Below are 25,648 nucleotides of genomic sequence, written 5' to 3' on the forward strand. Positions count from 1 at the left end.
TGCAACTGTGGTTCAAAGTGGTACAGTGCTAGCCTTGAGCAAAATAGCTCACAGTGTGCAGGCTCTGAGTTCAAGCCCACAACTGACAACAATAACAAGAAAAAATTTCATGAGCTTTCCTACCTAAGCTACTAACTACTGTTCTCAGACCACAGCCTTTTGAGCAGCCAGTGGAAGAAAGTGTTTGTTTTTGGTTTGGTTTTGTTTTTTCTATCAAAGTAATTTGCTTCCTTTCTTTTTTTCGCATTTTTATTAAATTTGACATTGATTTTCACATCATATTTCAAATTGCTTCTTTTCTTGTGAGACTTGTTCTTCTGAAATTCTTACTTTGGCAAGGTGGCTTGTCCTTTGTTAATTACATTTTTTTCCTGCTGCATAATTAAGGTAGAGGCTAGACCCCAAGCTCATCCCAAGTTGGAATGAGTGAGATGTTACTTGTTGGAGGTAGATGGGGCGGGCTGGTAGGATGACAGGTCCAAACTGGTAAAAGCAGTGGTCCGGTGTGGTAGACTTCAGAATATTGGCTAGGACAGCAGTGATGAATGTGTAGGGATGAATCCTGTAGGAGTGGTCTTGGACCTACATGGCTGTAGAAGTATAGAGTATTAAGGTCTTCAGGAGAACTGAATAGCCCATTAAATGACAGGCCTTTGTTTGAGTGGAGGATTTAAAAGGCAGAGAGAGAGAGAGAGAGATAGGTATTGAAGGAGGAAGGGCAGTCTCAGTGGAGAAGCCTGGAGCCTGAAATGAGAGAAGTATATGTGAAATGAGAATTAAATCAAAAGGAAGTAAGTGAAAGGATTAGAAGGTGAGTGAAGAAGTGAATTTTAGAGGTGTTTATCAGGGCTCTTGTATACCCGTGAGGTATAATACCAGGTCAAACAGGTAAGCTTGGTTAGGTAGAGATCAGGTCATGGTCTGTGAGGTGAGCTAATAGGGATGGGGGAGCATTATTGGGGTAGAGGACAGGTTTCTCATTAGTTGGTGGGTGGTTGTCCTTTGGAACAGGAGCCACAGCTGATGTGCTGCCATCCTCCTGAGGAGATGTGTCTATAGTCCCTTTCAGGTGAACTGTGAGGGGTCCTATGTGAATTGCCTTATAAGAAGGGACATTGTTGGGCTGAATTTGGCTAGTGTAAATTCAGGCTGTTATATCCTTTAATTTGATTGCTGTGGGGGTGGTTAGAAGCCCCTTATCAGGGCCTGTCCATTTAGGCTGTGGTTCTCCTGAAGAGTGGGAGGAGGTAGGGAAAGTAGAGGCTAGATATACTAAATCCCCTCTCTCAAAAGGGGCTGTGGAAGTCTTTTCCCGGAGATGGTTGAGGACAGCGAGGAGGAGGTATGAGGGAATTGTGGGGAGTTGAGTGAGAATTCCAGGAGGACCATAGGGTGGCCATACATTATTTCAAAAGGGGAAAGGTTGAGAGGTTTTTCTTGTCTTTTTTGGAAGTGCTCAGAGGCACAGGAGGGCAAGGGGACGTAATTTTACCTGGTTCCAGTGGAGTTTTAGGGCTTTGCCAAGTGGGTAAAGGGATTATAGTAGACTGGCTGGGAGTAATCAGTCAGAGGCTAGGACTGGACTGGAAGTGCTTAGCAACTATTTTTCCTGGTCTCCTGGCTCTGATTAGTTTGAGAGGGCAGGTGTAAATTTATTCCATAGAATATGACATCACTTCCTTACTCCACTCCATGGTTCCTCATCATCAGGGCTGGTCTGGGGGTTCAGGAGATCGCTGCTGGGATGGCTTGTCCCAGTTGGCACTTATAGGAGTCAAATCTCCACTGTTCCCAAGCACTTCTGCTCAAGGCAAGTGACATACCACTCTGAATCACAGTGCTACTTTCAGCTTTTGGCTGGTTGGAGATCTTGAGGCCTGCTTCCAGCCTATTTCTTTGCTGGTTAGTTAGGAGATGGAGTTTGGAGAGATTTTCCTCTGCCCTGGCTGGCTTCGAACTACAATCAAAGGAGTCTTTGCTATGCAAGCCTTTTAGTTTGATTAAAGCAACAAGGAGACCAATAGGAATAGAGCTCACCTGGAATTAGTTTGTGATGAAAGATTTAGTAGATGTGTTGAAAGTTCTAAACAGCAAGTGATTAGGATTTTTATTTTTATGTTTTTGTTTTTTAGTCTGAGTTAACTCTTACAAAATCTTTGAAATAGGATAACATTTTTTTTAACTTTAAAGGGTTACAAGCACTAGCACTGTTCCAGAAATTGGAATTTGGTGCAGTTTGTTACTTGACATACCTGGCAAGATTTGGTATTTACCAAAATGCATCTAATTGTAAGATAGGATAGAAACCAAATTACATTTTTAATGCCCCCCTCTTGGTGTACATGGGGGGGGGAAATCAACATTTCCCACAGGTGGAAGAGAATAGGAATGAATAGTAGTTAAGGGGGGCAAGAGCTGGGATGATGTAACAGTCTCAGCTTTAACGTGCCTTTTGCCAGCAGGCTTTAGTCATGTGTGATGGAGACGGGCAGGGATCCACTTTTACCATGGTGGAGAAAGTCAGAATGGTCCCGGCAGAAGAGATGGGCTACATATAGGCGAGGCTGCAGTAGCATCTTCCAGTATCACTTGGATTGATTCTCATTCTTCCGCTGGGTTGCCTGCAAATTTCTAGAGACTGGTTAATGACATTTGAAATCAATCTCCCAGGATTTTCCTGGTTGCCTTCTCTAGGTGCACTGGATTTCACAAGCTGGTGTACTGCTGGTGAACTAGATATACATCAAACATAAAAAATGACATGCTGGTTTTATACCAGTATTTAAATCACAGTTAACTTAATAAGCTTCACCTTATAAGAACTTAAGATATACCCATACCATCTGATACCTACTTGAACTTTCTGGGGTTTGTCTTCTACCTTTGGAACAAACCTTTAAAACAATTCTTACTTTCCAAAGTCTTTCCTCAGTTTCCCTTTTCAAAGCTTTCTTTACTAACTTTCCTCTTGGTTTACATTTTCCCCAACTTGGTTTTTTTTTATCATAGCTGGTTAGGAACAGAGCAGGGTCTTATCTTCTCAGGGCTTGCTGGTGTCAGCAAAGCATTTTAGCATATGAAATAGTTGGAGGAGGGGATTTTTACAGAAACTGATCTCTTAGCCAGGCAGCCTGACTGCCTAAGCACATAGCAGGCTCTGATTTTAAATCACCGAGTGAGCCACTCCCACTCAGCATAGGAAGAGGAAGGGTGGGTCTGGAATACATCTATCTGCTCACCCTACCTCTTTAATTTCTAGATGGATCCATTTCCAGGTTTCTGAAACACATAAACATAAAACAGGACAGAGAAACTGAAATTTACTTCTCGAGGATTTTTGAGTGACTCCAAAAAGATTTTAGATACTGTTTTTGGCATTGGCAAGTTGGATGCTGGACTCACAGAAACGTTACAGGGCCCTGGAAATTCAGAGGGGGCATTCCTTCCCTGTTTCTGTACCACCAGCCAGTGGTTTTGAAGGACTGAATCTTGGAGGTTCTATCAGAAGGCTCTCATGACTGCATGGTGGAGTCCTGTCTAAAAGACCAGCAGCCTGAAAACACAGTTAGGAAATAGGCCAGACAGTAAGGAAAGAACAAGACAAATCTTGGTTCCAATGAGGAGCTGAAGTGGGATGCCACTGTGACCAAAGGACACAAAAATAAAGATAAATGCAGGAACATGAGACAAACAATAAATGGATGGCTCAACCAATTTTGAATAGACATTTGTGCACAAGAGTTTAGGTTTGGGGGCTGGGAGTTTGGCCTACTGGTAGAGTGCTTTCTAGCATGTGTGAAGACCCAGGTTTGATTCCTCAGTACCACATGCATAGAAAAAAGCCACAAGTGGTGCTGTGGCTCAAGTGGTAGAACATTAGCTTTGAGAACTCAGGCTCTGAGTTCAAGCCCAGGACTGGCAAAAAAAGGTTTAGGTTTGAAAACTGAAAAATCAGCCATGTAAGCTTTCTGGAATTCCAATGGTAAAATGGTGTTTTTTAACCAGTTTGATGGAACATGTGGTCAATGGTAGAAAATAAATAAAACAAAAAAATGGAGGGCAGAATTTTGACAAATGGAATTTAACAGGATTTTTATGGTTAGGCAATTATTGGTAACAGGAATAGAAAAGCCTGTCAACAATTTGATGATAAATCAAACTAGTATATGGTTTTGATCTTTAATACCTACAAGAGCAAAAAATAAAATAAGTCTTGTAGAAGAGTGGTGGGGTTGCAGAAAAAAACCCAGGCGGGTGTCCTTTGTCTCCTTCTTGGTGTTAGTCTCAAAAGCCTGTTGAGAGAACTGGGAGAGTGTGTTAGAAAAATGGAGGATGTGGCACTGAAAGTGAATGTTTGAAAAATTGGATAGAGCTATCAGACAGGGCAGAGACTGAGAGGGATTTTACCTTCTGCAGCCTCCTAGAGAAATTAAGAATTCAGATTTTTGATTTGAGTGGACTCAGGAAAGAGAAAAGGAATGGATTAGTGTCCAAGTATTGTTTGGGATATACTATCTAACTGCTCCCAGGCTTGAAAGAGGCAGAGGTTTTTACTTAGAGAATCCAGACCAGCTGCAGATAGGAGGGATGTAGTTATAACTGCAAGGATAGAGAGAAGATTTGGGCTTATGGAACTGCTGATACTGGATGGCTAGCGTTTAGGTGGGAACGTAGGGGAGGGTCGCTGGGACCCTGCCTGCATCTCACTCTTTTTTTTTTTTTTTGCCAGTCTTGGGCTTGCGCTCAGGGCCTGAGCACTGTCCTTGGACTTTTTCAAGGCTAGAGCTCTACCACTTGAGCCTTAGCACCACTTCCAGCGTTTTTTCTATGCATGTGGTATCAAGGAATCGAACCTGGGTTTTTATGCATGCTAGGCAAGCACTCTACCACTAGGCCAAACTCCCGGCCCTCTGCATCTCACTCTTAAGCGCACAGGTGGAAAGGCTGTCAGTGGAAATGGAAGAAATGTAATGGTAAATGATCTCTGGTCTGGAGGTCATTAGAGAGAAAAGGGGGTGAGATGTAGCTTGTTGCTAAAGGCAAAGAAAGTTCCGTTTCAAATGGAGATGGTTAGGAGGCTTATGATGGAGAGGGGGTTGGTAAGCAGGGCAGGCAGGAAAGTGTAAAGGCCATTAGGTCAAGGGAGGTGGGGGGGCTTTGGCTGGAGTATGGAGGCAATTTTTAAAGTGATCTAGTGACCAGAGGGCTGGGAGGAGCAGGAGAGAAGTCAGAGCCCAAGCAGCTGTGGTGACAGGGACTATGGGGGGAGGGGGACGAGGGGTGATAAAGAGGCTGGGACAGATTAGTATAGCAGGGTTTAAAGCAGCGGTTTTGATTCCTGCTGCTTGCTCAGCTGGTCAGTATGAGAGACAGAGTTTGAGAGACAGAGTTCTGGATAGGCCTGTAGGAAAAGAAAGAAGCTTGACTGTATCTGGTCTCACTATACCGAGCGCTCATAATATAGTGCCGTTAATTGGAGATTCAGAGAGATTTTCTAGATCATAGCTGTGTTACGCTGGAGTACATAGATAAATGGATTGCTGACGCTTAAGAGCCGGAGTTAAGTGGAGAGAGTGCATATCGGCCAGTGTGCACCTAAGGGTGAATCGGGTGAGATTTTATGTGGGAGGCTCTCATGGCGACTACAGACTAAGGTCAGGTAGTTCAGGCATGCCTGAATGTACTTGGCCTTAGGGAGAGAACGACTAGGCACAGTGGAAAAGGTCATCACCTTTACCTTTGTGTCCCAGACCTCAGGCTTGGAGTCTTAGGCCTGACTTTTGGGCCCTTGGTTGACAGGAAGCAGTGCCATGGCACTAGGGTTTTCAACCGAAGAGGAAAGCAAGCACTGCGAGCCAAAATAAACAACGTCACCATGGAGTTCCCAGTCCACTTACCCTGGGTGAATGGAGGCCGATGGAGTAGAGGCGGACAAGCGCTGGGGGCAGAGAGTCCCGCCAAGACCATTGTTGGTGTGGCAGAAGTCCGGGGGTTCGGGAGGTAGGTTCCTGGAAAAGCTCGGATTCTCTGAAGGGAAGAGCGAATTCCCAAGAGGACACTAGGCCCACGTTGGGCGGTAATGTTAGATAATATGCAGACTTTGCTAATAACCATGCAGGTGTCCAGGTAGAGGGAACAAAGGAAGAAGTTTAATGCCAGGGGGAAAAGGGGCCAACTATGGGAGTGGAGGCTCCTGGGCCTACACCACCAGCAGTATATTACTTGACCCAGCCACTAAAGGGATCCTTTGGCCTGTATCTTCCCCAATGGAGAACTTTTTTCCCCCCAAACTCTTCAAGATATACTATAGAGAGACTCTTGGTATAGCCAGTAGTCCAAGTTATGAAATACTCATTTATTTGTTTAATCCAAAAGTTTGATAGATTTTTCGTTTCAGGTGATAGAGTTTAGTCGTGATTAAGATACATAAATTTCTGCTCCAGGTGTCTGCGGCTCATGACTGTAATCGTAGCTTGTCAGGAGACTTGAGATATTAGGTTGCAGGTTTGAAACCATCGCGGATAGGAAAGTCCATAAGCGTCTTATCTCCAAGCACTAAAAATCCCAAAAGTGGAACAGTGGCTTAAGTGATAGAGCACCACTCCTGAGCAATAAAGCTTGGGGATAGCATCCCAGGCCTTAAGTTCGAGCCCCAGGGCTGGCAAGCGCGCTGGAGATGACCGTATAAACACACAGACACACATGTACACAGAAGTCACTATAGTCATCAGTGTGCATTTGTAATCGGAAGGGCTGTCATAGCTGAATTAGCCGGCTGAAGCTATGCCTAACGCCGCGCTAAGCACTCGAGTTGGGGGTGATTCATGTAACGTATCCTGCAGATGTATTAAAGACTTTTTACTGCTTTCCTAGCTCACCAGTAATTCCTAAGTCCTCTTGGCAGATCAGCAGATTCCTATTAGTTTGCCTAGCTGGGAAGGGTCTTAAGTCATAGCTGCCCCTCCCATGGGGACTAGTTAAGGAAAGCTCTAGAAGCTGCTGCAGTGAAGTGGGCGAGATTTGCCATTAGTAACATTTTATAAAAATCCTGGCGGGCGCGCATAGCTTTCCTCTCTTTTCCCCTCCCACTCCCCTGTGCCGCCTCCTTTCCTTCCCGGTCCCTCCCTCTGGGCCGCCTCCTTTCTAAGTCATTTCCCCTTCCCCGCCCCGTAGACCTTTGCTCTCTCGTGGAATCTCTTTCCTGCCGGCAAGGAGTGAAGAGCTTTCTGGCGTTGGGAGTCAGGTGAGTGCTTTCATAAAGGGAGAAAATGTCTCGGGGATTCGGTGGGATGGGAAAAAGAGAGGAAATTCCCTTGGGTCCGGCGTGCTAGCGATCCAGCCAGCTGTTGGGTATAGTGGCTAAGTGTGGGAGGTGCCATGCACGCGCCCGCTCATTTTTTTTTCTTCTTCTTTCTGGGATGCGGCCGTACCTAGGCACTCGCCTTCCAGAGCTACGGTGAGTTCGCAGAGCGGGTGCGGGTGTGGGAGAAGGATGGGGGGGAGCTCGGCGTCACGAGGAGGGACGTCGCTGCCCTTGGAACTGCAGGGCGGGGCGGGCCGCCCCGATTCCAGCCGTTGCAATGGGCGAGGTGTTGGGGGGGGGGCCGTGGATGCCTGCAGCGTATCGAGTGCAAGCGCGCTGCTTCGTGCACGGAGACAGTGAATGTGTGTGGCGAGGGGTAGACTGGAAGCACTGGTGTGGGGGAAGGGAGAGTCGCAGATTCGGGGACTTTTTCCGCAGGTGCCTCTGTGTGGGGGCGTGCACGTGGTAGCCGCGGCGCGCTTGGATCTCCAGGAGGTGTGGGTGTGTTCCCACATGGTGCTGCGTGGGAAGAGTGTACTTGCGTATGCGTGGGATGCGTGCGTTGCGTGCGCCGCGGGGGGTCAGTACGTGTGGGCTGCTGCGTGCGTGGGGGGAGGGGAGAACCGCTGAGAAGACTGACCTGCCTGGGGAGCTGGGACTGAGACTGCATGCTCGCGCAGGCGAGGTAACAAGGTCAGGGCAGCTCTTGCTGATCAGATCAAGCTCAAAGTTACATTTTTTTTCAACTCATTTTCTTTGAGGTTGGCAAGCTTGTGCACTTGGGTCTATTGGAAATGTGTGAATAACTATAGACTTTCATTTCCCCCAAGTACCCCTTCCTTTTTCTTTTTTTTTTTGTTTGCATGGATGTGTATTTATATATAGGCACAGAGATCGCCACTTGTAGACCCCAAGTTACGGTTTTTCAAGCGACGAACAAATACAAACAGGTTGCTTTCTTTGCTGTTCTATTAATATGACTTAGAAATGAAAAGGTAATGGAGATATCTAAGCAGTTTTTATTTATTCAGTTTTTGTTTTTTTTTTTGCGGAGGATGTGCTGGGTTTGAACTCATTGTCTTAGATTAGACTGACACCGTACCATTGAGCAATACCCCAGATGCGTTTTCTGTTGTTTAGTTTTACTATTCCGTGTAGGGCATATCTCATCTTGGCTGTCATCACAAGGTGTGTGTGCCACAATGTCCGGCTGCTCTCCTTTCACTCTTTTGCCTGCATTTATTTGGCACTGCGTTTTACTAACTGCAGCTTCTCTTATTTATGTACACTGACAGGCCCTTACTACTGTAACCAGCTGTAGCTTAAGAAACTCTCCAAAACTTTTCTACTTGGGCCAGCCCAGAGCCATGATCCTCTCCTCAGCCACCCCAGTACTTAAATTAAAGGCAGTTAACACTGTCTAACCTTGTGCCCTATTTTCGGTTTTGTATGGCTTCCTGCACTGGTGATTCTTTGGTGGGATGTGGTGTGTTCAATGACAGAATAAGTACACACGAGATTACGCCAGGGATAAGATTGCAAGCTGATGTCTTGAGGCATTCAGAACTTCACCTGATTGCAGGGTATGTCCTTTCCTTTTCCTAACCTGGTCCTGGGATGACACTAGCCTCCGGACTCAACTGGTTACCTGCTTATTAAATGAGGCTGGACTACATATTTGCAGTGTTCCCCTGAGTTGCACTCTCCATTTCTCCCACAGGCAGCATGCATTTGGGGTGAAGGAATGTAAAATTGGAACTTTGCTAGGTAAGGGACTATAAGAATCTTCCTGTGCCTAACTGCTTATTTATAAAAAAAAGAAATAGGATATCAGAGCAGGGCCCTGTAATCCTAGATACTCAGGACTAGGCTTCAAAGCCAGTCCATACAGGAAATGCTCTGTGGGGACTCTTAATCTCCAATTAATTACCAGCACCACCACCACCAACAAAAAGCCTGAAGTGGCTCTGTGTCTCAAGTGGTAGAGCACCCACATTAAGTAAAAGAACATCAGGGACATCATCTCGGCCCTGAGCTCAAGTCCCAGGATTGCCACAAAGAAATAGGATAATAGCTAGGTACTGGTGGCTCCTACCTATACTCCTACTCTGGCACCTGAACTCTTGACGATCATGATTTGAAGCCAGCTTGGATAGAAATTCAAGAGACTCTTAACCAAAAAAAAGTTGGAATTGTAGGCATAGATCTGGTGGTAAAGTAGCAGCCTTGAGCAGAAGAGTGAGAGTGTGAATTCAAGCCCCAGTACAAACAGAGAAAATGAAAGTTACAGGATTGTTGAAAGTGCAAATTACTAGAATGTGGAAAGCCTTTAATGAACTGCACCTTCCTTAGAAATATGTGTGTGCAATATAGATCCTCCTGCATATACAAAATGCATTAAAAGGCAAATCTTTGGATGTCCAAGTCCCTTTAAAAACAAATGTCTTGGGGCCGGGAGCATGGCCTAGTGATAGGGTGCTTGCCTAGCGTGCATGAATCCCTGGGTTCAATTCTTCAGTACCACATACACAGAAAACACCAGAAGTGCTGCTGTGTTTCAAGTGGTACAGCACTAGCCTTGAGAAAAAGCCTAAGGACTGTGCCCAGGTCCTATGTTTATGCCCCAGGACTGGTAAAAGCAAAACAAAAAACACCCAAATGTCATTAGTTGTTCAAAGGTGTGTGTGTGTGTGTGTGCGTGTGTGTGTGTGTGTTTATGCCACTGGCTTTCAAAAGCAACCCTCAGATCTGAGCTTTCTGAGTAGCTAGAATGTCAGACCTGGGGCTTGAACTCAAGGCTTGGGTGCTGTACCTTAATATTTATGCTCAAGGCTAGTACTCTACCACCTGCGCCACATGCTTAATTGGAGATAAGAGACTCACTTGGGGCCAGGAACTTGGCCTAGTTGTATGAAGCCCTGGGTTTGTCTCTGTTACCACATACACATTAAAAGCCAGAAGTGGCACTGTGGCTCAAGTGGTACAGTGCTAGCCTTGCATAGAAGCAGTTCAGGGACAGTGCCCAGACAACGAGTTCAAGCCCCAAGAGTGGCCAACAAAAGGGGGGCTGGGAGTGTAGCCTAATGGTAAGAGTGCTTGCCTAGCGTGTACAAAGCCCTGGGTTCAATTCCTCAGTAACACATACACAGAAAAAAAAAAACAGAAGTGGTGCTGTGATATAGCGGGTGATATAGTGTTAGCCTTGAGAATACCCTGACTTTAAGCCCCAGGACTGTGAAAAAGAATCTCACTGAATTTCCTGCCTGGGCTGATTTCAAACTGGGATCCCCAGATCTCAGCCTTCCGAGTAGCTAGGATAACGTTATAGTCGTTAAGTCACCAGTACTTGTCTCCACACTGTTTTAATTATGCCAGCTGTTTGATATTTAGCATTATAAGCCTTTTTCCCTCCCACTTATTTGTTATTCTGGCATATTATTTTATATAGAACTTAGAAATAAATTAGCACGCCCCTTGTGGAGTCTTACTGATATTTTTGTTGACATTGAATTGTGCTTACAAATTTATTGGGCATCTTTAGGTTGATGAGTCTTCCTTTATATGAATTACATGGTGTGGTTCTATATTGGCAAAATATTAATATTTTAGTACTATTCCATACTTTTTCCCATAATTGTCATGAACATATATTTTAGTATGTGTATATGCATGCACACATTCTTGTGTGCCTGTGTGTATGTTAGCTTGGGGCCTGAGGCAGTCCCCAAGCTTTTTTGTTCAAAGCTACCAATCTTGCCACATGATCCATAGCTTCACTTTTGTCTTTTTGGTGGTTAATTGGTGATAAGTGTCTTCGACCTTTCCTACCAAGGCTGGCTTCAAAACATGGTCTTCAGATCTTAGCCTCTTAAGTAGCTAGGATTACAGGTGTGGGCCACTGGTGCCTGGCTTCTAGATACTAAGTGTGTGTGTGTGTGTGTGTGTGTGTGTGTGTGTGTGTGTGTGTGTGTGTGTGTGTGTGTCTGTGTCTATCTGTCTATATATTTTTCCATATATTTTTACTGTAATTAATAGAAGCGTTACATTACTTCACATACATTGATACCTTTTCTCATGTCTTGGTCCCCATTTCCCTGTCTATATTTTTATTGCTACTATTATGATTTAAAAAAAATTTATGGCAGGGGCCAGGAGCGGAAAGTGTTCGCATAGCATGCTTGAAGCCCTGGATTCAATTCCTTGTTACCACATACACAGAAAAAGCTGGTAGTGGCGCTATGGCTCATGTGGCAGAGCAGTAGCCTTGAGCAAAAGGTGTCCAAGGACAGTTTCCAGGCCCTAAGTTCAAGCCCCAGGACTGTTAAAAACAAACAAAATTTATGATCAAATTGGTGTTAGAGTGTTAGCCTTGAGCTGAACAGCTCAGGGACAGCACCGAGGCCCAGAGTTCAAGCCAAATGACCCCCCCAAAAAAAAGCTAGAAGTAAAGCTATGTTCAGTTGGTAGAGAGCTACCCTTGAGCAGAAAATGCTAAGAAATAGCACCTAGTCCCTGAGTTAAGTTCTAGGACCAGCATGTACACACACACACAAAGTTGCTCTTTTTGCATATGAAATTTTGCTTAAAACTTTTTACTATATATTCTTTTCTAGTAGTTTGATCATAGATTCTATTGAATTTTCTTTCTTTCTTTTTTTTTGGTGGGTCACAGGGCTTGAACTCAACCTGGGCACTGTCCCTGAGCTCTTCAGGTCAAGGCTACCACCCTACCCTTGCGCCAAGCTCCACTTGTCTTTTCTAGAGGTTAATTGGAGATAAGAGTCTCAGATTCTTTTGTGCCGGGCTGGCTTTGAACCTTGATTCTCAGATCCTCAGATCTCAGCAGCACCAGCCCTATTGAATTTTCTAGGTAGAAAAATTGATTGTGTGAAAACAGTTGACTATTGCTTCTCTTTGTTTTTAGCCTGTATACTATGTGTGCCTTTATTGTCTTAATAAGTTGGCTGCAACTTGCAGTGTAAATTTGAATAATGGCAATGATGTTAGAATACTCTTCAGTGAGAATGCTTCTGAGATGTTATGTATTGTGTTTACTGTGAGTTTCTAATATGTGGGGAATAAGTGAATTTTCTTTAACATTGGAGCCTTTTTTTTTTGTACTAGCACTGGGCTTGAACTTTTATTCACAGCTGGCCCTTTACCCCTCAAGTCACTCTTACATTCTACTGGTTAATTGCAGATGCTATCCTTGAGCAAAAACATTGCATGGCTGCTGGGCAGGTGGCTCATGACTGTAATCCTAGCTATTAAGAAGGCTGAGGAGCTGAGGATCAAGATTTAAAGCCAGCCTGGCACAAAAGGACCTGAGACTTATCTCCAATTATCTTCTAGAAAATGGAAAGTGGGGCTTGGCTCAAGGGTAGGGTGGTAGCATTGAGCTGTAGAGCTCTGGGACACTGCCCATGCCCAGGGGTAGGGTGGTAGCCTTGAGCTTAAGAGCTCAGGAACAGTGCCTAGGCCAAGTTCAAGTCCAAAGACCCACAACAAACAAACAAAAACATTTCAGGGACAGTACCCAGGCCCTGAGTTCAACCCAGGACTAGTGCACACAACGCCAAAATAGGTATACAACTATTTTTTGACTTTTTTTTTGTTTGTCAGTCCTGGGGCTTGAACTCAGGACCTGAGCACAGTCCTTGGGCTTTCTCAAGGGTAGAGCTCTACGACTTGAGCCACAGAAACACTTCTGGCTTTTTCTATGTATGTGGCACCAAGAAATTGAACCTGGGTCTTTGTGCATGCTAGGCAAGCACTCTACCAGTATGCCATACTCCTGGCCCCCTTGGACACTTTTTGCCCAAAGCTCTCACACTGCCACTTAAGCCATAGCACCACTTCCAGCTTTTTCTATGTATGTGGTTATGGGGAATCAAACCCAGGGCTTCATGCATGCTAGGCAAGCCTGCTACCACTAGGCCACACTCCTGGCCCTATTTTTTTTTAATGAAGAGGTTGTGATTCCATAAAATCAAGTTATGAGTATAATACTTCTTGATCAATGTTCCTCCCCACCTTCCATCATTCTTCCACATTTTCTTCCTTCTATCCTCCCTCAAGTTATGGAGTTCAATTTTTATATAATATGCATTGAATATAGTGGCTACATTTGCTTACCATTCCTGTGTCCTTCATTTCCCTTCCCTCAAGTCATATAGGTATGACAGTTGCTTTCACATCTCTTACATTTGTATAGCTTAAGCAGTTTCTATTATGAATTTTTTAAAAGTCTGTGAGACTTTTTTCTTTCTTTCTTTTTGGCATTCCCAGGCCTTGAACTCGGGGTAGAGCTATACCACTTGAGCCACAGAACCATTTCTGACTTTTTTCTATGTATGTGGTACCAAGGAATCGAACCCTGGACCTCATACATGCTAGGCAAGCACTCTACCGCTAGACCAAACTCATAGCCCCTTTATTATGAAAATTTCAACATGTATACACCCCCCCCACATATCCATGCCTATGTTTTAGTAGCCATCGATATTTTGCCATACGTTGTTCATCTATCTCCCCTTTCTCTGTGTGTAAAATAAATCCATTAGTAATATCATGATTTTCCACGTCATATATACTGAATAGCATGATTGCATTTCTTCTCCTTTTTTGCTTTAAAAGCCTAAACCAAAGAGTATTTCCTTCCTTTAACTTCAGGCTGTTGTCTTTTTTTTTTTTTTTTGCCAGTCCTGAGCTTGGACTCAAGGCCTGAGCACTGTCCTTTGGTTCTTTTTCTCAAGGTTACAGCTCTACCACTTGAGCCTCAGCACCATTTCTGGCTTTTTTCTATGTATGTGGTACTGAGGAATCGAACCCGGGTCTTTGGGCATGCAAGGCAAGCACTCTACCACTAGGCCAAACTCCCAGCGCCTGTTTTATTTCTTTTTGTAAGGCCTATATTTCCTGTGGGCTGGTAATTGTATCTAAAGGCTTAATAAGATTTAGATTCTTACCTGGGCACTGGTGGCTCACTGGTGGCTCATGCTTGTAACCCTACCTACTCAGGAGCCTGAGATCTAAGAATCACGAGTCTATGCCAGCCTGGGCAGGAAAGTCCAGGAGACTCTTACCTCCAGTTAACCACCGGAGAACCAGAAGGGGCTCTGTGACTCTAAAGTGGTAAAGTACTAGCCTTGAGCAAAATGCTCAGGGACAGCACCCAGGCCCTGAGTTCAAGCCCTAGGTTTTGACAGAAAAAAAAATTAGATTATTTCACAAGAAAGATTTCATGGTTAATACTGTTTATTTTTTTACAGAGTACTATCAACTATTAATATGCTTTCTTTTGTAAAAACATCTCTTCAAGCTGGGAAATCAACACCTGGCTTGAAGATGTAATCTTACCTACTCAGGAAGCTGAGCTCCAGAAAATTGAGGTTCAGAGTCAACTTGGGAGGAAAGTCCCCAAGACTTTATCCCCCAAATATAATCAGCACAACCCAGGGCCAGAGGCACAGATGCCAGTCAAATGAATCAGCAAGCTAAGCAAGGACAAGGCCCTGAGTTCAAATCCAAGTACTGGCAAAACATTAAATTCTCTTCAATTTGAGTTTTGATTTGGTATTATTTTCTGCCTTAAAAACATATCAGTAGTGCATTGTGAGGGTTTTTTTCTGTGATTGTTGTCTTTTGTTTTGTTTGGTGGAACTGATATTTGAACCCAGGCCTCATGCTAGGCAGGCCCCGCTTATCAGTTGAGCCATTTCCCTCATCCCCCATCCCCCACATTTTTGGAGTACAGAGGTTTTTTTTTGTTTGTTTTGTCTTGCTTTTTTTTGCCACATTGGGGTTTAAACCCAAGGCCTCTACCACTTGAGCCATGCCCCCCACTCCATGCCTCTGTATTTCTCATAAGACATCAGTTCAGTCATCGCTGCCCCTAATGTAATGTACAGTTTTTCTTTGAGTGTTTTCAATTATTGTTGTTGTTTTTCAGAAATATGATGACTGTGATCTGTCTACACAACTTACTTAGACTTCACTGAGTGGATAGAAATCTGTCTTTCCTCATCCTTAGGAATGTTTAGCTATTATTTATCCATACCATACTAATGTAGATTATATATTTTTATATATTTTTTTGTTCTAGTATTGGTGTTTAAATTCAGGACTCTTGCTCAGCTTTTTCACTCAAGGCTGGCATTCTACCATTTGAGCCACAGCTCCATTTCTGGATTTTTGTTGTTTAAAATGCAATAAGAGTCTCTCAGGGGGCTGGGAGTTTGTCCTAGTGGTAGAATGCTTGTCTAGCATGCATGAAAGCCCAGGTTTGATTCCTTGGTACCATATACATAGAAGAAGCCAGAAGTGGAGCTGTGGCTCAAGTGGTTGAGCTCTAGCCGTGAGAAAGCCCAAGGACAGTGTTCAAGCCCAGGACTGGCAAAAAGAAAGGCTTTCAGATATGACTGTCTAGGCTAGCTTTGAACTTTGATCCTCATATCTCAACCTCATGATTATAGGCAGAAGCTACCAGCACCTAGCTTAAAATATTTTTTTCAGAGCCGGGCACTGTGGCTCATGCCTGTAATCCTAGCTGAGACTCTTATTTCCAATTAATCACTAGAAAATGGGAAGTGGCATGTGGATCAAGGGATAGGGCAGTAACCTTGAGCTGAAGAGCTCCAGAACAGCACCCAGGCCCAGAGTTCAAGCCCCATGACTGACAAAAAAAAAAGTCAGGTGAGGTGGCTTACGCCTGTAATCCTAGCTTAGGAGGCTGAGATCTGAGGATCGAGGTTCAAAGCCAGGTTCAAAGCCAGCCTGGGCACCAAACATGAGACTCATATCTCCAATTAACTGCTAGAAAACGAGAAATGGAGCTGAGGCTCAAGGCAGAGTGTGATAGCCTTGAGCTTAAGTGCTCAGTGACGGCGCCATGCCCAGAATTCAACCCTCATGATCTGTTCAAATGCATAGCTTGTTATATTATTGTGACACAGATGCATGCACACATAACCCACCAAATTGCAGGTTTTGTGCTGGTCCTGGGGCTTGAACTCAGGGCCTGGGTGCTATCTCTGAGCACTCTACCACTTTAGTCACAGCTCTACTTTGGGTTTTTTGGTGGTTAATGGGAGATGAGATTGACTTTAAATCAGGATCCTCAGATCATGAGGTCCTGGCAAAATTAGCCTTTTTTTTTGGTTGTGGGACTTGAACTTTGGGCCTGTGCCCCTTTTGCTCAAGGCTAGCACTCTACCACTTGAGTCACCACAGTGCTTCTTCCCATTTTTTTTCTGTGATAAATTGGAGATAAGGGTCTCGTGGACTTTCCTGTGTGGCCTAGCTCCAAACTGATTGTTAGACCTAAGCCTCCCGAGTAGCTGAGATTACAGGTGCCCGAGGTACCCAACAAAATTTTCCATTTTTAGATGTTGAGCACAGTGGCATTAAATAATTCAGTACTACAATCATCCACTTAGAGAACTTTTCATTTAACCCCAACAGAAAGCAATAATGTGGAAAACTTAGTTTTTAATTGTGCTTTTCCCCAGCTCCTGGTAAAAACTACTCTGTTTTTTATCTCCCCATATTTGATTACTCCAGGTATCTCATATGATTAGAATCATATAATTGTCCTTTTCTATCTAAATTATTTCACTTGTCATTATATCTTAGAGGTCATTTATGTTAGCATGTGTCACACCTTCAGTCCATCTGAAGGCCCAGTAATACTCCATTGTATGTATGTATACATCACATTTCATTTGTCCAGTAATGGATATTCAAATTGTTTTTCATTTTTTTCCTCTATGTGTGTATGTGCACATTTGTGCCTCTCCCTCAGCTTTTTCATTCAAGTCTAGCACTCTACCACTTGAGCTACATCTCACCTTCTGGCTCTTCGTAAGTCTTCATTTTTCTGTTGGGTTGGCTTCAAGCTGCAGTCTTCAGATCACAGCGAGGATTAATGGCTTGAGCCTTCACTCGTAGGCCTGAGAGGCTTGTTGTTATATCACCAGTGAACTGGTGGAATGCCATCCATGTTGGAAGTCTGAGTGAGAGAATTAGGCCCCGAGTTCCGGCTGCAGTACTGGCACAAAATAAAATAATATCACAGAGCAAGAGGAAAGTAGAATAAGCTAATAAAAGAAAGAAAGATAAATAAGATAAGGTCTGGGGACATAGCTTGTTTTTCTACTTTTTTGAGGATGAGTTTGCTATTGTGTGTGCTGATTGGTTCTTCCTGAATTAATTCCTGCTTCTGCCAGTGTAGCAGCTTCATCTAGCAGGAGTAGTACTCTGCCTCTTTGAATCTTGCCCTTTGCCCTGTTGAGGTTGCTCTGTGGGAGTGTGAGTGGCACCCTAGGGTAAGAAAGAAAGGAGGAAGTCTCTAGGTTTTTTTTTCCTTCTGGCATCTCTATTGAAATGGTGTCCATAGGGGGGTAGCCTCTTGTGTGACTTTTTATTCTGCTGCTAGATTTCTAATGTAGGGAGGAGGATTTTCTGCCTTAGGTTTGTGTTGGGAAGTTCTCCCAGAAATACACTAGTACATTAATTTGGAGGAAAGTACCTGCAGAGCGTTAGCTTAGACAGTCTTGTAATAATAGTTCCTGTGAAATTGCAGACTGAGAACTATCCTTGTCAGTCATCAATTGAGTATGACCTTATAGGATGTTAAAGGGACCACTTCTGTGTCTTACTGGAATTGAACTAAGGCCCTTTCTCCCTGCAGTGCTGTTTCTTCCTGAGACTTGGTTGCTCATGAATGACTTGAATCTCTGGGGACAGAAAGAAGACCAGGGCATATGAGACAGATTCTAAGAAATTTCACTTTATCTCTTTCCTAGGTCTGATGTCTGCAGAGGGTCTTGCTGTTCTACCTCCCTGGGAAGGACTAAACCTAGATGTATATATAGTAAACCTCATGTCCCGGAGGGAGAAGTACAGGGTAGATCTGTTTCTTGGTAGTGTTAGGAAGATCACCTGGGGAGCTTTTAGAAAAATCAATGCTATGCTTCATCAAAGATTCTGATTTGCCAGGAATATGGGGGTAGTCACTGGACTATTCTCTTCATTTAGTTTATTCAGTAAATATTTAATGTGCATCCAGTCTGTGCCAAACATTTTCTAGGAAACTTTTGTCCTAGCAAGATCTGTCAGTTAGATATTGCCACAGTGACATGTAATCCAAACCAAGATTTCTGTGTCATGAAAATTAAATACTTAGCACTTACTGGCACAATTCTGGAGGCTAGCCAAGAGCTGATTGGAAGAGCTCTGTTGGCAACTGATTCAGGTTGAGGTGCTTCTTGCTTTGTTTGCTAGGTTGGCTAGGCCTCATGCATTTCTCAGTTCTTTTCCAACCCAGGGACTGGGCTTAACTTTCTTGTGCCTTTTCACATGACAGTGATAAAATCACAAGATGGGACACTTCCAATTTGGAATATATGGTTAGTCAGAGCAAGACTCATGTCTGAGCTCAAAAGATGAGATTTGAAAATGAGTTCTACTTTTTTTTCTGTATGAAATTGCAGAGTTCAAGGCAAAGGCTCAGGAATTTAGTTTGTGAGAAAAGCAAGTCAAGGTGGGCACAGTGGCTCACACCTGTAATCTTAGCTAATCAGACGGCTGAGATCAGAGTATCAAGGTTCAAAGCCAGCCCAGGCACAAAAGGACCAGAGACGTTTATCTACAATTAACCTAGAAAATGGGAAGTGGGGCTTGGCTTAAGGATATGGTAGTAGCCATGACCTGAAGAGCTCAGGTACAATGCCCAGGCTCAGGGGTAGGGTCTTAGCCTTGAGCTGAAGAGCTCAGGGACAGTGCCTAGGCCAAGTTTGAGCCCCATGACACATGAAAAAAAAATAAATAAAAAATAAAGGAAAAACAAAAGAAAGCAAGTCGATTATTAGGTGATTATTAGGTGATAAGTTATATTGCAAGGAAAAAAGTAAGTCATAGAGGATAGTATGAAAATAATTCTACTGTTCAGGTAGGAATGAGAACTATGTTTTTGTTTTGTTTTATTTTTTAAGTTTTGATCGGTATTATAGGTTCAGATCAGAGGCACCAATTTTTTTTGCCAGTCCTGGGGCTTGAACTCAGGGCTTGAACATTGTCCTTGGGCTTTCTCAAGGCTAGTGCTCTACATCTTGAGCCCCAGCACCACTTCTGGCCTTTTCTATGTATGCCATACCGTGGAATTGAATCTGGGTTTTCATGCATGCTAAGCAAGCACTCTACCACTAGGCCAAACTCCCAGCCCAGAACCATGGTTTTAATAGTGGGAAACCTAGAAAGAGATCTAGATTAGCATTTCTTCAGCCATTTTGAAAATATTGAAACAGATCTGCGAAAGAGAAGAATCTTCCTCAGAGTTGATGGCAGATACAAACAAACCTATAGTCTAAGCCTCTTCACTTTCTATTCTCCCTTTAAGAATGGCACCCAAAATACATCATGTAATGGTATTATAGTCATTATTTGTGTTGTGCATTACAGTTCTCTACATTTTCTGAGATGTGTAGTCAGAAGAAAAGAAAAGATATGGAAGCTGCTTGTACCTGGAGTTTATTATCTGGGAAGAAAGGTAAGTAATTTAAAGTAAGAGAGCGCATAATCTTTAGTCCTACTCCTTCTCCACATGGCCTTTGGGTTGCTTCTGATTGTGTACATTTTTTTTGCCAGTCCTGGGGTTTGAACTCGAGGCCTGAGCACTGTCCTTGGGCTTTCTCAGGGCTAGAGCTCTACCACTTGAGCTTCAGCACCACTTCTGGCTTTTTCTATGTATGTGGTACCGAGGAATGGAACTTGGGCCTTTTGCATGCTAGGCAAGCACTCTACCAATAGGCCAAACTCCTGGTCCCCTGATTGTTTACATTTTTGGTAAATATCTATGTGCATTATTTGAATATAACATTAACTAGTTAAAAGTTCTTGAAACTTATGCCACAACTTTTATGTTATTTAAAGTGATGACAAAGACACATCAGTAAAGTAAAAACTGTGGGTTCTAATGGTTTGCATAATCTCTAAAACATTTGTCATCCTAAGGTGCTTTTTCTGTTGTTGATTATGGAGCTTGAACTCAGGGCTTAGACACTGTCTCTGATATTTTCTGCTCAAGGCTAGCACTGTACCACTTGTGCCCTAGCATCTCTCTGGCTTTTTCTGTTTATGTGGTACTGAGGGATTGAACCCAGGGCTTCCTTCATGCATGCTAAGCAAGCACTCTAGCACTAAACCACATTTCCCCCGGCACCCCACTAAGGTACCCTTAAGAGTCTCCATGGTTTTGACTACAGCTTTTTCACAGGAGATAACACAGAAAAGCAGATTCCTGTGGGGAACACAAACCAGTTTTTCTCCCTCAGTCTGTCCACTGCTTGCTTATTTCCAGTGACTGTAATTTCTGTCTCTCCAGATCCTGCTTCCTCCCCTTCACCTTCACCTCTCATATTTTGGTCACATCTTCTCCCCAACCATAACTCTCATGCTTTTGAAAGGTATGCAAATGGAAATAAACATTCTACAGGAAGGTAGGAGAATTCCAAATTTGAGGTCAATTTTGACTAAGTTAGCAAGTTCCAGGCTATCCTGGGCTTACATAGTATGACCCTGTAAAAAAGAGAAAGAAAGAAAGCAAGAATATTTTGTAGGGAAGTTAGAAAAGCTATGAAGTGATGTACTATTTCATATGTACTTCTGAGGCATAAAATGAATGAGTGTAGCAATGTTGGTAAATTTCTGTTTATGTCTTGTTTTGGTATTATGGTGTATTCGTGCTTCTCCCAATCTCTTTTCCTCTCACACACAGCTGCTTCAAGTTCTCTGGCTTCCTCTTCAATGAAGGATCCTGCAGGTAGATATCTTAATTTTTTAGATTATGTATTGTATTTTATGGCATTTAACAAAGCAGTTTGTGTACAATGTGTCTTGATCTGTGTCGTCCCTTCAACATCTTCACTGCTCTTTGATCTACCCCTTTCCTTATTTTTCTCAGTTCTGTGGTATGTATACAGTGCATTTTCCCCTGCATTCTATACACTTTCCCATTCATTTTTCTACCTCTCTCCTCTCCCTCCACCCCCCCCCATTGCAAATACCAAATTTTCCTGTTAACTTACTTTATTGGGCTTTGACTTAGTCTTTCAAAATAAGTATAGTATTTTTGCTGTCCATATAATCAATTATACTTAAGTGAATTCATTTATAAACACTTGCATGCCCATGTAGTATGTTTGTTTATAGGTTTATAGGCATATTCTAGCTCCCACAAATGAAGGAAACCATGCAACCTGTGTTTCTCTGGGTCTGGTTTATTTTACTGAAGTCTTTCCCATTTCCTTACGAATGGTACAGTATCATTCTTTCTGATTATTCTCTATTTCTCTTTGGGAATTTAAATATCTCATGAATCCAGCTTCTCACCCTCACCCTTCTCCATTTTCAGTATTCACTGGGTTAACAACTGCTGCTAGTTCTGTGGCAGTATCTATGAAACTCTAAGAAGCAAAAATGACATATAAAACATGTAGGGTATAGTCAAGTGAGTATTGAAATACTGGAAAGATTATTTATGGTGGTCATTAAGAGCAGATGTAGATTTTTTTTCCTTTTGTGCCAATCCTGGCACTTAAATCTGTCTGTGTACTATCTGGGTATTCTCCCTGCACTGTTTTTCTCAAGATTACCACTTGAACAACAGATCCATTTCTGGCTTTTTGTTGGTTAATTATATATAAAGTGTCTCAGGGACAGTTCTGTGTTTGCTGGTTTTTAACTGTAATTTGCAGATCCCAGCCTCCTAAGTAGCTAGGATTACAGGTGTAGGTGACCAGCAGATATAGATATTTTTATAGCTAAAAAACCCCCAATCCTCTTTAGGAGTAGTTTTAAATTAGAGCTTCTGAACAGTACCCAGTGTGCCAGACATCCACTAGTGGCCTGTTTCTATAAACAAGGTCTTCATGTAATATTGCTGCTATTCTTCTGCATGTTGTCTACGGCTGCTTTTATGTTACCATGTCAATATTGAGTTATTGAAAGAGACTGAAAAGCCCAAACCACTCAAGAAAATTTCTGGAAAATATTTGCCATGTCTTATCTAGATCAGCAGCCAAACGGAGTTTTCCAGTTTGCTTGGAGTTAATAGCTTTGCTGTTAGAAAAGTGTTCTGCGGTTGTGAGATCAGAAAGTACCAGATTAAACAAAGTTAAGCAGCTTTTAAAAAGCATTGTAGGAGAGTAAAGATTTTCATGCATGTCCGTTCAGATATTTTTTTAAGAGGATTGAAGGTGCATTCCCCCCATCTTACTTGGCTGCTAAACACTTTCTCAGAACAGCTTTCATGTTAATAATGTTAATGCCTTGCAGAGCAGTGTTCCAAAAAAAATGCTGATTTGGAAAATGTCAGCTTTGATAATTCTTTTTTTGGGGGGGGAGTCCGTGGGGCTGTCCATGAGCTCTTCAGTTCAAGGCTACGGCCCTACCCTTGAGCCAATCCCCACTTCCCGTTTTCTAGAGGTTAATTGGAGATAAGAGTCTCAGGTCCTTCTGTGCTCGGGCTGGCTGATTATTCTCTTAACAAGAGGTTTGAACTCAGTGACTTACTCTTTGATTTACTCAGACAAATCTAAATCCGAATTATGTCTGCCATTTAATATAATTGGATAAATTACCAAAGGCAATTAGCAGGAATGACTGTATCATTTGTTGGGATTTGAGTTCAAAATAAAAGTGCAGGAACACTTATTCAGTGATTTAAGAATTTCAGGACACTATCAGGAGAACATTAAAGCAAACATGGTCCTATTGAGCACAGAACGCTGTGACCAACTGCACAGACTGCATTTTCATGAAAGCAGCCCTGCTTGTACGCTTGAATATCCCAAAGCGTCAAGGGTGGAGCATACCTGCGTTATGCAATTATTGTACTTAAGTATGTGTGAAGTGCCAAGTTCAGTGTCTGATCCAGAATACACAATAATAAGTGACTTTTTTGAATGCAGAAAGATTTATAACCATAGTCAGTAAATAGTGAGGGTTAACTATGTTCTGGATGCCATGCTGAATACCCAGTGTATTATGGTACAACAGACAGGTAAGTCCTCTTGTCAGGATCCATAGTGTTAAAGAGACAATACAAACAATAAAGCAACAAACAGTATAGTTATAAACTTGCCATAAGGGCTAGAAAGAGAAAGAGAAGATAGGATCTGCTTTCATTATTAGTAATCACATATTCTTCTGGAAAGTAATTTTTCAGTTGAGGTCAGATGGTTGAGAAGGTGGTCTCTATGGAAAGAACAGGAGGAATTGTGCTTCAGGCAGAGAGAACATGCAAATTATTTTTTTTAAATTCTTTTTTATTCTTGCAAGGGTGATGTATAGAGGGGTTATAGTTACATAAGTCAGGTAAAGTATACATTACTTTTTGGACAATGTCATCCCTTCCCTCGCTTTCTCCCAGTTTTTCCCTCGTGTCCCTGTCCACAAGTTGTATAGTTCATTTTTCAAAAAAAATATATTGCTATTATAAAGGTGTTGTACAGAAGGGTTATAGTTTCATAAGTCAGGTAAAGAGTACATTTCTTTTTTTTCTTTTTTTTATTATTAATGGGTACATTTCTTTTTAGACTGTGTCAACCCTTCCATCTCTCCCAGTTTTTCTCTCCTGTCCCCACCCATAAGTTATAGTTCATTTTTGACATGATGAGTAGCACTAGTGAGTACCACTGCTGCATTTGTTCACCTTTGTTCCTCCATTTCTATACCCCCTTATCCCCCAAACACAGATAAATGAACAAAATAAAAGACAACAACAAAGTAAAAAAACTTCTTGGTTCCATTTCCCGGAGCTCATTTCAATAAATATTTTTATATGATCACATATAAAAATGAGCACATAGGAGAATATGGCATTTTTTTTTGTTCATCATGGGGCTTGAACTCAGGGCCTGGGTTCTATCCCTGATCTTCTTTTGTGCTCAAGACTAGGGCCCTCCCACCTGAACCACTGTACCACTAATGGTTTTGAGTGGATAAAAGTCTTTCCTGTCTACACTGGCTTTGAACTATGATCCTCAGATTTTAGCCTCTTGAGTACCTAGAGGTAAGCCACTGGTGCTTAGTGGATATGGCTTTTTTTTTTACTAGTGCTGGGGCTTGAATTCAGCCTGGGCACTTTTCCCTGAGCTTCCGTTGCTCAAGGATACACTCTACCACTTGATCCATAGCACTACTTCTGCCCTTTTCTGTGTATGTGGTACTGAAGAATTGAACCCAGGGCTTCATGACAGCAAGCTGATCACTCTACCACTAAGCCACATTCCCAGCCTACTAATATGGCATTTTTAAGACATAAAAGTAAGCTAATGTTGCTGGGTGCCAGTGGCTCATGCCTATAATCCCAGGTACTTAGGAGGCTGTTTGAAGCGAGCCTGGACAGGAAAATGTCTGAGACTCTTACCTCTAATTAACCACAAAAAAAAGAAAAGCTGGAAGTAGAGCTATGGATGAAATGGTAGCGTACCATCCTTGAGCACAAAAGCTAAAAGGGGCTGGGAGTTTGGCCTAGTGGTAGAGTGCTTGCCTAGCATGCACGAAGACCCGGGTTTGATTCCTCAGTACTACGTATACATAGAAAAAGCCAGAAATGTTGCTGTAGCCGAGTGGTAGAGCTCTAGCCTTTAGAAAGCCCAAGGACAGTGCTCAGGCTCTGAGTTCAAGGCCTAGCACTGGCAAAAAAAAAAAAAAGCTAAGAGACAGTCCTTAGTACCAACACACACAAAGTAGGCCGGTGTGACATTATCAGAGGCACTAAGAAGAGTGATTTAAAATAGGGCTTTGGGGAGAGGAGGAGGTTTAACTCATGAAATACCTTGTAGGATAAGGTAAGGATTTTAAATAGCATATCAACTATAATTAAAACTTTTAAGGGGATTTGGATGGGATAATGATAGTATCAAATTAATATTTTCAGAAAATCTTTTGGGTTTCTTGGAGTAAATGGACAAGAGGGGACAAGTAAGGGGCTGATTTAGCAGTCCAGAAAAGAGAGTTTGTAGAATTGGAAGGCATATTGGTACATAAACGAATTTTAAGGGCTCGGAATGCGGCTTAGTGGTAGAGTGTTTGCCTAGCATGCATGAAGCCCTGGGTTTGATACCTCTGTACCACATGCACTGAAAGAGCTGGAAGTGGTGCTGTGGCTCTAGTAGAATTTTAGCCTTGAGCAAAAGAAGGTCAAGGACAGCACCCAGGCCCTTTGTTCAAGCCCCAGGACCGGCAAAAAAATGAATTTTAAGCTTATTTTTCTTAAAGTGATTTATGAATACAATGTACCTATCCTTCCCAATCCATCCTGTCCCTCAATTTTCTTGGCAC

The 25,648-nt window shown here is 42.8% G+C and overlaps 1 protein-coding gene across 2 annotated transcripts in view; it reads left to right on the plus strand.

The window, feature by feature from the left end:
- Window positions 1-7,174: 7,174 nt before the first annotated feature.
- Window positions 7,175-25,648, plus strand: part of LOC150041315 (NACHT, LRR and PYD domains-containing protein 12-like) — a 51,495-nt gene continuing 33,021 nt past the window's right edge. The window contains exons 1-3 of one of the 2 annotated variants that reach the window (XM_090325695.1): window positions 7,175-7,243; window positions 19,763-19,850; window positions 21,078-21,122. In XM_090325695.1, coding sequence (XP_090181821.1) covers window positions 19,781-19,850; window positions 21,078-21,122 — 115 coding nt within the window. In that variant the 5' untranslated portion in view covers window positions 7,175-7,243; window positions 19,763-19,780. Of the gene's footprint in view, window positions 7,244-19,762; window positions 19,851-21,077; window positions 21,123-25,648 lie in introns of those variants that run through there. The other variant, XM_090325694.1, reaches the window with a different exon arrangement.

Source organism: Megascapheus bottae, chromosome X (assembly GCF_031878675.1).
Source record: "Megascapheus bottae isolate mThoBot1 chromosome X, mThoBot2.hap1, whole genome shotgun sequence".
Classification (NCBI taxonomy): Eukaryota; Metazoa; Chordata; class Mammalia; order Rodentia; family Geomyidae; genus Megascapheus; species Megascapheus bottae.